At 34.5% G+C, this 11847-nt stretch overlaps 1 protein-coding gene across 1 annotated transcript; it reads left to right on the top strand.

Annotated features, from left to right (window-relative positions):
* The first annotated feature begins 557 nt into the window (after window positions 1-557).
* Window positions 558-7176, top strand: LOC120073414 (nuclear pore complex protein NUP58). The gene is made up of 6 exons (XM_039026265.1): window positions 558-1027; window positions 1309-1423; window positions 2373-2846; window positions 3246-3771; window positions 6106-6146; window positions 6434-7176. Exons 1-6 carry the CDS (start codon window positions 729-731, stop codon window positions 6473-6475), a joined length of 1497 nt encoding a protein of 498 aa, XP_038882193.1. The 5' UTR covers window positions 558-728; the 3' UTR covers window positions 6476-7176.
* The last annotated feature ends 4671 nt before the right edge of the window (window positions 7177-11847 follow it).

The raw sequence follows: 11847 nt of genomic DNA, 5'->3' as shown, positions 1-11847 counted from the left end.
ACAAAATTACTCCCAAATATGCCATTGTATTAAAGTTTGATTTTACACTTTTAAATTTATTAACGTATGAGTTTTTGGTTTTAATATAAAGTGAAAATTAACTTCGACTTAGTATAGTAACTATTTTGTTTTTGGTTTTTGATTTTTTAAAGTTAAGCTTATTTTCTTTTAATTTATATCTATGTTTGATCTTTTTATGTACAAGAGTTGAATTCTTAGTCAAATTTCAAAAATAAAAACAAGTTTTTAAAAATTGTTTTTTTAATTTAAAAAACTTGGTTTAGTTTTAAAAATATTGATAAAAAACAAAAAAAAATTAAAGATAGTAATGAGTATTTATAGGTTTAATTTTCGAAAATGAAAAATAAAAAGTAAAAAGCAAAAAAAAACGAAACGGAGACGGAAAGAAATAAAATTTTGAAGCCAGCTCTATCAAAAGGTACTGGGCCAAATCAGAAAAAGCCTGGCTCATATATGGGCTGGGCCGTAGCATTGAAGGTCCGATCCAGCCCAATTTAAAGACGAGAAGCATTGCATTCATTGAAAACATTTTTGGGGCGAATATCCATCAGAAAAATTTGAAACGAAGGTGAGCTCTCAAAATTTCCCTCTCTAGGGTTTTGGAAGAGGGTTCACCATTTCGAACTCCCAAATCAAGTATCTGAACTGAACCAGTTTCAAGCTAGTGAAGTGGCTTACCACTCCCACGAAGCAATTTCAGAATCACAATGGCGTTTTCTCTCTTCTCAACTCCGCAACCGCAGCAGCCTCAGCAGTTATTTCAATCACAACCCCAACTTTTTCAGCAGAGCAGTCCGTTGTTCTCACAGCAGCCGCAACAATTTCAACTACAACAGCAGCAACAGCAACAGCAACAGCAACAACAACAACAACAGCAGCAACAGTTAATGCAGCAACAGCAACAGCAGCAGTTGTTCATTTTTACTAATGATAAGGCTCCTGCAAGTTATGGTACTAAGTGGGCGGATCTTCATCCAGATTCGCAGAAAATTCTCCTTCAGATCGAGTATGTGCTTATCTACTCTCTTTAAAACTTGTTGCACAGTCTTGTTTTTAGCTTAATTGTTTGGTCAGAAGGTTAAAAAATCTCGGGCAAGAAGTAATATTTCGAGTCTTTGATAGTTTTCTGATTGTAAGTGTTTCTTTCTACTCAAGCAAAATTCTTGGCCGCTTATTTATTGTTAACCTGTCTCTTTTATGTATTCTCATCTTCTTGTTTGTAACTAGGGTTTGAACGCTTTATAATTTTCCATATTATATGGCTATTTAGATAATATGTCGCTACAGGGAACGAATCTTGGAGTATCGGGATGAAAGTCAGAGGCTGGATCAGTGTAGTCGCCTCTACGATTCTTCAGTTTCTAATGATGGTTTTGAGCTTGATGCAAGTCGAATTGTTCAGGTTTCTTTTGACATTATCAGCTTGCTTTTCCTTTCTGTTCAGACTTCATATCGATCTATTGGAAAGTTGAACATACCGAAAATATATTTGTGGGTACTGTCGTACTGAGATGTTCAAGTGAAAATGAAGGCAGCTTCTGTCTACTTTGCACGGTTGTTGTCAACTAAAATGTCGTATGAGCAATTAAAACTTGTTTTGCGTAATAGGTTTTTAGATATGATATTAACAGCTACACCTAAAGCTTGCTTCCTATGTTTTGCTTTAACCTTTGCGATAATTTAGGTCAATCTTTTTACGTTCTTCCATCTCAAGACTAAACATTTAGTACTTTCTGTATGGTAAGTGAAACGTTACTGTCGAGCAAATAGATTGGAAGTGGTATTCCTTGAGAATTATTGAAATTGATTTAGTGGTTCTGAACATATTTCTATTTGGCCCTTACTTTATATTTCTGGTGAGTGAATAAATGATATGTCATGGAGCCGTGCGGTGGGCATAGAGCGAACTGTTCTTTCGCCTTTCACTAAGGAATGTGTGATATGTTACTTGGAAGAAAGATGGTTATCCACGTTTGACATATGCAATACCCCCAACGAACCTTTATTTACCCACTTCTTTTCTATGGACTTGGAAGGAGTCTTATCCAAAGGGGGGAAAAATGAGGGAGGGATCCCTCTATCCTTTCATTTTCTGTTGGAAGAGGTGATTGTTTCTTTTGTAGCTGAAGAAAGAGAGGTCCAGAAAAATCTGTTTACAATTCTACATGTATCTGAATATTCATCCTTTAAAGCACATGAGAGAAATTATTTGTTTCAGAGTTCTATAGTATTGGGTTGCACATCCATCTACCACAAGGATGCTTTTTGCTTTTACATTTGCTGCATGCTTATTGATTTTTATATGGTAAAATTATGGGATTATGTGAAATAGTTTAAATATTCCTTGTCAGGAACTTGGAGGAATTAGTGCGTCTACAGAACATCAAAAAATAATGCTTCAAGAACTGATGACTGCTGCAAAAGAGATGCTTTGGAATACAGAAGTTGCTATTCGCTCTTTCATGATGATACGCCCAAGGTTCCTTCATCAAAGTGCAGGAGGTGCTTCAAATCCCACTGCACCGTCACAGGTTACTGGAGCAACATCGCCATTAGGTTCTAGTGGTCAACCAACATCTACCTCGATTACTCCTGTTTTTGATTTCTACAGTGGGCTCCCAAGAAAACCATCTCCGTTTTTGCAGCAAACTGTTTCAAGATTTGAGAAGTATCTTGGTGAATGTCGTCAGTGGATCGAAGACTTAGAGCAACTCCTTGTCCTGGATTCTAATAGGAGTGCTTCCAATTCTAGTCCCTCATTGTTTCAATCACTTCCTAAAATCATGTCAAATGTGCATGAGTTCTTTGTTCATGTGGCTGCCAAGGTAGGAGAAATGTTATCCCTGATGGGCATTACTTTGAAAAAAATGTGGTGGGAATCTTTGAAATGGTTGTCTATAGATTCAAATATTCTCTTCGTTGGTTGTTAATGTGTTGATTGATATCAACTTAATATTGAAGGGGTCTTGATTTCTGAAAATGATTGAAATAAGTTGATCATCATTCATCAAAGTGTATATGTAAGTAATATAATGTAAATTTGAGGACGGTCCTTGACATTGAGTTTGACTTAAGTTATTATAGTATACTTGGAAACAGAGTCTAGAATTGTTTCAGAGTGAGAATATTCTTCATCTGATCTACATGTGCATGATCTCACAGGAGAGAGTAGGATGCTACATGTGCACATTCTTATAACTAACATGTTAAGAGTTGTCCCTCAGGTTGAGAGTATTCATCAGTACATTGAATCTATGAAGACAGCTTATCTGGCTGACCAGCGTCGCAGAGGGGATGGAAACAATCCATTTCTTGAGGCTGATCGAAGGGAAACTGCACGACAAGAAGCGGCAGCTAAGAGGGTACATCCAACTTTACATTTGCCTGCAAATTCACAACCATCAACTCAAGCTGCTGGATTACTTTCCAGCTCAGGTAACCATGGTGCATCAACAGCACAACAGTCGTCTACAGTAGCTACACCAGCTTCTTCCGGTGGTGGATTGTCACTCTTTAGCACTCCCTCTGCTCCATCCACTACGACATCTTCTCTTTTCATGACACCAACAGCATCTGTTCAGACATCCTCTCTGTTTAGCTCCTCCGGTGCGGCAGCTCCCACAACCCTTTTTGGCTCGTCTTCTGCACCATTGTTTAGTTCTGCTAATACTCCCTTTGGTAGTACTGCTCCATCTTTTGGGCAATCTGCTTCTGCAGGAAGTTCATTATTTTCGACACCCTTTGCTTCAGGTAGTTTCTTGACATTTTTTTTTGTTTGAACGCATTTCTTATGATAGTACTTAGCTTATTGCTTGGTAATAATAGACAATCACATGTTAACATTTTGGGGGTAATTGCACTTGGACCCTATGACACCAGAAGGTGCTTTCCTAAAGCATATTCAAGTGCAAAAAGAGAAAAGGAATACCCCCAAAATGTTATGAACTTGCAAGTACTAAATGTTTAGAAAGCACTATCGCTCTCTCTGGTGCCCCCTTCCATTGGACTTGTGCCTGGCTAGGAAGCACAGATACTTCTAATTGTGTAGAGAATCGGTATCAGATACGGATACGTCCAGATACGTGGCAGATATGTGTCTGATACGTGATTTGAAGTATTTGATTTTTTTTATTTTTATTTTTATTTTTAATTTTCAGATACGTGTATTTGCTTTCAGATACGTGAAGGGGATACGTTGGTCAACTTTTTGTTTCAAATTTAAGCCCAACTTATAACCCATTTTATTTTAGTGCATGTTTAGGAGTGATTTTAAAATCATAAAAAATCACTTTTTTTTTTTTTTTCATTTTTAAAATCATTCAAAAACCCAATTTGAATTACTCAAAATTAATTTAACTTTCATTTTTACACTTTTAAATGCAATTTTCATATCATCAAAATTAGTTTCGAAGAATTAAACATGTTTATCAGTGATTTTGAAAATGACAAAAAGTGATTTCAACCATTTTAAAATTACTTCCAAACATAAAAGTCCACTTAAATTGAGCAATCCAAAACAAAATAAATTAAAAATGATAAAACATAATTTTTTTTTTAAAAAAACCGGAAACGTAATTAAATCTTCATTTTCCCCTTCTCTCTCACTATTTAAATCATGATTCACACCTCATTTATCTTCAACTTCATTATTCAATCTTCATCTTCTACTTCTTTCCTACCGTCTACTCTAGTCACTCAACAATCACTCGACGTTACTGGATTTTTTTTCAAGTTTTCACTCTCTTCTTGAATCTATTATAATCTAACTTAAAATATGTATTATAGCAATTAACTTAATATATATATATATATAATACGTATCTTCAACGTATCTGTATCTTAGTTTTTTAGAAATTAACGTATCGCTGTATCGTATCGTATCCGTATCTGTGACTGTGCTTCTTAAGTGCTTGGTTTTCCTTGGTCTGCCACTGAGGGCGTAATTCATATTGATAAAGGAAATGATGATCCATGTGATAGGAATGCCATTAGATAGTTAGAAATGTTATTACCGTGTGAAGGATACATTAGAAATTAGCTGGAGGAGTTTTGTTTTTTTGTTTGGGGGGTAGGAATTGATTATTAGCAGGCAAGTGGGAGGAGATGAAGGTAGTCTGAATAATATGTTAGCATTTGTGGAGGAAGGTAGTTTGGATAATATGTTAGCATTTTGTCATTTGATTTTTTTAATCGAATTTTCAATCCCAGCAGGTTTTTTTTATTGTTAACTTGCAGTTCTATCATGATTATTTAAGCTGGGCTTGATATCAATCTATTGGAGTTGTATTTATCTTGAGATTGGATCAATTGTTGTTGCCTTGCATTTGAACAAGCTTGTTTCTGTACAAATCGTTGATAAGTTACAAATCATCAGTCGAATTTTATAATTTTTATCAGAGAAATTGTGTGGTGGGTATGGGTTCAAATTTTGATGGTGCCAAATTAGGATATTAACTAGTTTTACCTTTCTCTTTTTCAAATTTATATAGTTTTTTCTTTTTAAAATAGTAGAGAATTGGGTGTAGATAAAATTGAGGAGAAAAATGCCATTTTGGTCTCTGGACTTTTGTGAACTTTTTTAAAAACAATTTAGCCTCTATTAGTTTTTCCCCTGTACATGTTGGAAATATATTCACTTTTTTAATGGAAATTATTATTATTATTTTAATGTTTACTAAATTAGATAAAAATTTACTTCAAACTAACAATGAAACAAATATAAGTGTACAAAGTCTAGATTTAGACATTTGAAAGTACTGGGTCCAGAATAGAATGAGCGTATTTTAACCCAAAATTAATCTCAACACATGTTAATAAACTTTAACACTGGTGGTTGCTAGGAAATAGGTTAAATGATTTAACATGGTTTTCTTTTCTGAAGAGACGACATTATTATGACATGGTTTCTTCTTTGAAAAGAAGACATTATTATTTATTACTACCAAAAACATGTCTGATTTGTGTTCTTGATTGACCTCACATAGGAGGAATATAACGGTTACTTGATGTTAATTGGTACGTTCCTTAGTTAGCGGTTCCTTGATTGGATCTGTTTGTAACGATGACTTGTACTGTTTTTCATAGGTGCTGCAACAGGATCTGGGGCTAGCTTTGGGGCAACTTCGGTGAGTTAATTTTTTTTTTTTCATATAGGTTTCGGTTGTTCAGTTTATCTTTATTTTATTTTATTTTTTAATTGAAGTTTGGAGCACTACTAGTCACTATTCTTTGTCTTTAACTCAAAGGTGTAACATTCATGGTTTCTCTTTGATACTTCTGCTTATGAATCAAAGTTCTATCTGGGATGTATGGGGTTGTGGATCTATGCAGAAAATATAAGAACTCATGCTTATACTTGGTACATTTGCTTGGTGAGTGCAAAGTATATAACCCCTTTTTTATCTTATTGCAGAAATCGTCAAAGCCAAAGTCCCGAACTGCACGACGCTACTAGTTCAAAAATGACCGTGTAAGATTATAACCAACTACAAGTAACAACTGATGAAAAAAATAGCCAAAGATTATGAGAAACATCAGCATATCTTCGACGGGAGGCCAATTTTAGTCATTGACAGTTCTAAATCAGATAACATTCTACAGGCAGTAAAAAGGCTAGTGATATCTGAATCCTTCTTGCAAAGTTGAAGGAAATTGGAATGTCTTCTCAAAACATCAGCCATTGCTCATCGCTTTCTGAAAGAGATCGGTGATGTGACGTGAGAATTTTCTGTAACTCTGTAGAATACAACATAGGTGCGATCAATTCTTCTTATGAAAACTCAAAGAACAAGACTTGGTTATCTTGTGATACGATTAATTCGGGGGAATGCTAACGTGATCTATCTTCCCCATCTCACACCATTCTCGACATTTTTAGTGGTCTGCTGTACAGAATATTTGACTTGCGGTTTCAGGAAACAAGAATGTGCTCAAGTGGGAGCCTTTTACATTCAAAAGATCAAGTATTTATCGGATATTCTTCTTGAAACTGTGGCTGCTTCACAGCAGCCGTCAGAATTGGCAAGTTTACAGCTGTTTAAAATTTATTTTCTTGTTATTCACATCTGCATCACTTGTGTAATTTGTGTACTGAATTTTTGGCGAGTTTTCATCCTTTTTTAACCCTATATATATATATATATATATATTTTATTTGATGTCATGTTTCAACTGAAATAACATTTTGCAATTTAATTGTGTAATGTATTAATTTTTTTTTTTCTGTACAAATCCAATGGCACCGTGATACACCTCTGCAGTAAACAAAAAATTTTATAGTAATTTGAAGCATATGAATGTTTCGATGGAAAAAAAGTTCTCAATCAATAGAATAGTAATATTCTATTCTACCTAATTGATGTGATTTTGCCATTTTTTCTCATTCATTTTAGTACTAGGAAAATGGAAAAATATGAGCCAAAAGACAGACTGGACAAGGAGAGAAAATTGGTTGAAAACTGATACAACTACAAGGTTTAATTTTGATAAAAATGGATTCAACGACAATGGTTAATTTTATTCTTCCAATTGTAAACTTCGCCTTTATTAGGGACATTCATGATTGATGGTAGAAAATAGCGACAAATAAAAAAGTCGAGTAGTCGAGGAAACTAGACCAGAGATTTCAACTATCATTTTCCTCCATAAATTATTTTGTCGGTAGTGGGTTTTCTTTCTCTCTTCCAGCAATTATTTCTTTAAAGAACTTTTTTTTCTTTGAAATTATTATTACTATTACCATTATTATTAATATTTAAAAAGAAACTAACCTTCGAGATGTTAAAATGGTATATAATTATTAACTTGATGATTCTGGTATGAATAATTAGTATGGTGCAATAACTAATTTTAGGAAAAAAATTATTTTTTACTTAATGTGTATAAATGTAACTGTTCACACAAGATTTCCGGAGAAACGTGTTTCGTGGAGTTGAACTTGTGTTGGTGTTGATGTTGGAGTTGATTTGATGCGATGTGGTTCAATATCTAATACTTGATCATCTGATTCTCTCTCAGTTGGGTGAATATGCTTGACTTGGAGAAGAAAAGCACCGAACGTTCTTGAAGTAGAAGTCTTGGAAGCTTGGAGTAGAAGTCTTGGAAGAGTATTTGTCTATAAGTATATGGATGAAATTGGGTATCTCATCCTGGTAATACTATCGGATGCGACCCATTTAGTATAGGTAATAAAAATGATGTGATCCAGAGATTATTCATGTAGAGACATCTTTATAACGACCGTTTACTGTTAAAACTGACTATTTCATATTAAAGTAACCTAGGATAACTCGATCTTAATCCTGAACTAACTATAAACTCCTGTTTATTCGGGATTATCCTTTGATCTGCATGGGTGAGAGTAGTCCAATAACACTGCTCAATAAGTCGTCCATTTTGGGATAAGACCGGATAGATAGCTAGGGACATAGTTTTGCTAGATGGAATTCACTCCAACCCATTTAAGGGTTAGCAGATAGGTTGTTCTCTTAAGTGCTGAATTTTGGCCTTGAACAATCAAGACCCCACCCTCTCATGATAGAGAGCGACATGATTCGTAAGTGGTATTAAGAACAGTTGTTCATTAAAGGGTCAGTGGGAGCTTAAGGTACAAGATATATTTACAGGAGTAAAACGGTAATTTTGACCCAACTATAAATATGAACATCTGAAGGATCAACTTATTGATTATGGTTAACATGGATAGAAATATATCTACAGTGAGCAGAGTACAACTATCGAGCTATAATGGTGTGTCTTGATGATTAATGAAAAGTAATTAATTCGGTTTAAAGAGTTTAACCAATTGATTTCAAATTGTTGGAGCTCATGATTTATAGGTCCAGTAAATCCCTCTACTAGCTCATAAATTGGAATAATAAATTGAGTATGAATTTGATGAATTTTAAATTTAGGGTTATGAATTTGAAATGTTCAAATTCTATTTAAGGGTTTTCAATTAATTAAAACGAGATTGAAGAATCAATTAATATTTAAATTATGATTTAAATATTGATTATATGAATTTGAATCATATCGGTAGAATTGATGTTTTCTTAATTTAATATTAAGATATTAAATTAATTAAATTAGATTTATTTGAATTAATTAATTTAACTAAATTTTAAATAAAGTAGTTTTATTTAAATGAAAAATCAATTTTGAAATTATTTTGAGTTAGTGGATTTTTTCCAAAAATTGGAAAAATCCACTAACATCACATATGGTGTTTTATCACAAATTCCACCATGAATTCTTCAATCAATACCAAGTAGAAGTTGCCCTAAAAGCAACCATGGTCTAGTGCATGAAAAAAGTCTATATAATGAAGCTTCATGCATGAAATTTGAGAGAATTCTAAGTTCTTTATCCAAGTTTCTGTAAAAACTGAAACCCTACTACATCCTCTCAAGTTCATCCTCGTTTCAGCTTGGTTAGAGTGTTTCCACCATATATTCCTTCTTGAGCATAGTGGAGAAGATCTTGTTGGTGGTCTATCTGACGAATCTAGCTCAAATTTGTGGAGATTCTGCTGAAATCGTGAAGAGAACTACAAAGCTATTGTCTTGTTCAAACCCTCTTATGAAAACCTCATGAGTAACATGTTTAAAACTCAAATTAAATGTAGTTTACGTGCTTATTTATTCTGATTTCTTCCATTATATGTTATATTACTCCTTCATTTTCAACTTTAGGGGGACACTCCCAGGATGCCACGAGGCTGAGGGTAGATCTCACAGTGTGGACTATTGATAGCTGGTAGAAATACAAGTTATTTATATTATCTTACTTAGAATATGCGGCAATAGGAAGGAAAAGTTGCATTGAACGTAGTAAAATTGGCTTAGAAACGCAAATATTGTAAAAGTATTGCAAACACATTTGCTGACCGCATTGTGATGGCAAAAAGGATATCCAAACCTTTGTTTTGCAGGTAACAGGTATCACTGCATGCGACGATTATTCGTGGACAAAAAGATCAATGCATTCTCGGGGATTTCTAAAATCGTACAGCTTTTTCTAAAGTACAGCCTGACAAATGGAAAGTGGAGCAAAGCGGACATTCCCACCAAGCCTCGACAGGAAAAACCAACTTTTCAGAGCGGGACCACTGAGGCAAGAGGTGCTAAATTCTATAAATAGCAACACTCAGCACAAGGAGAACATATGGAAAAAGAGACGAAAAAGAAGTTCTGTGCAAGGAACATTCTTTCCACCTCATTCCTCCATCACGCCGGCAAGCAAGCAGCTCCGATTGGGATTCATGCACAGACATTGACATGCAACTCTCGACTGTTCTTACTTTCTGTTCATCGTTTATTGTTCATTTTCTATCTTTCATTCATATCTCTATAATAAACGCTTAATCTTTACCAATTAATATCACTATCATGTTTATCTTCATCTCTCTGTTCACCATTATGCATTTATCCTTAATCTCTTTCACCATGAGTCACTAAACCTACAGGGTGTGGGGGAAGGATTGAGCGAGTGAGTCAATCCATGTTGAAGAAGTCAACTAAGTTTATTTAACGTATGCTTAATGGCATCTTCACCTGCGAGAGTAGAAATGAAGATGCTAATCCACCTCTCGAAAGAAGGTTGATAGAATATATTAACTAAAGCAAGAAATATTTCTAAAGATAAAAACAACCTTACGTTTGAAAACGTTTGTCCCTGATCATCATAGAAATATGATGATGCAGGCGATCATCGAGAGGTGTAAGCCAAGGGAAGACGAAACCTTAGTTGCATCCCTAACAGGATTGACAAACTTGCGATAATCTTTTCCCCAAACCTATTTTCACTTTGTGTTTCTATCCACAAGACTTGCCATCACATTCACTCACGCGCACCTTGTACAATTTCATATTTATTTACCCGTTTGTTCATTTATCATCGCATTTTATTCTTTAGCACTTCACAATCTTAATTTGTTTATGGTCGCATATATCATTTCATTGTCGCACGAACATCGAAAATCCCCGTGTTCGACCTCGAATCATTTTGAGAAACTCACGTTGGAGTTATACTTAGCTTCATTGCGAGAAAATTTGTGACACGCATTAACTATATAAACGCATCAATTGGCATTTTACAGTGACTTCTGTAACATCACATATATCATCGGGTAGCGTGATTAAGACATCGCATATCATTTTTGCGGTGGCATTCCATAGAGAAAAACTATATAGAAGAAACATGAAGGTTTAAATGAAGCATCATGCCTCAAATACCTCCCGCTGAATGTTCTACCTAGGGGTTCATTAACCTAGACAATCCGGCTACTGATTTTAGTTCAAGTCATCTTTTTAAGTCCGCTCATAAACAACTTTTATCTATGAAATAAACAAGTTCAAGTAGTCACATTTAAATACTTTAATGGACCGTCCTTAACTTGCATGCATACATCAAATCTATCTAATTCATCTTTCTAGGTAGATTCCCAGGTAGGGGTGTTACGTTTCTGTCAACTTAAATACCTTAGCCTAGCAAGAACCCGCCTTAGAAAAAAAGGTCTATTATAGATAGATTTGCTACACTTTAACCTTTTATTAGTCAATTTAATCCTATTAAACTGAGTAAAAGATTAAAGCCTAAGGGTTGCTAATCATATTAGAATCGTGATCTTAGGTCTATGTCATCTACGTTTTAAACATTTTAAAACCATGAATTAAACCTAAATGAGCATGCATGTCTTGCTTATTGCTTTTAGTTCATGTGTCATGCTTCATGCAATGCTCATGTGTCATATCATTTTAAAAGCATGCTCATGTGTCATGCTTCATGCAATATCCGGTCATTACTATACATAACTTTTATATACAC

The sequence above is a fragment of the Benincasa hispida genome, chromosome 3, assembly GCF_009727055.1.
Source record: "Benincasa hispida cultivar B227 chromosome 3, ASM972705v1, whole genome shotgun sequence".
NCBI classification, from domain to species: Eukaryota; Viridiplantae; Streptophyta; class Magnoliopsida; order Cucurbitales; family Cucurbitaceae; genus Benincasa; species Benincasa hispida.
This window is presented reverse-complemented; position numbering and strand designations above follow the sequence as displayed.

What these genes read in the sequence shown, in the direction of transcription:
- LOC120073414 (XM_039026265.1), top strand. Translation starts at nt 729, where the DNA reads ATGGCGTTTTCTCTCTTCTCAACTCCGCAACCGCAGCAGCCTCAGCAG. An exon ending in TTGTTCATGTGGCTGCCAAG is followed by an intron (nt 2,847 to 3,245) that starts GTAGGAGAAATG and finishes GTTGTCCCTCAG; the next exon opens with GTTGAGAGTATTCATCAGTA. An exon ending in CTAGCTTTGGGGCAACTTCG is followed by an intron (nt 6,147 to 6,433) that starts GTGAGTTAATTT and finishes ATCTTATTGCAG; the next exon opens with AAATCGTCAAAGCCAAAGTC.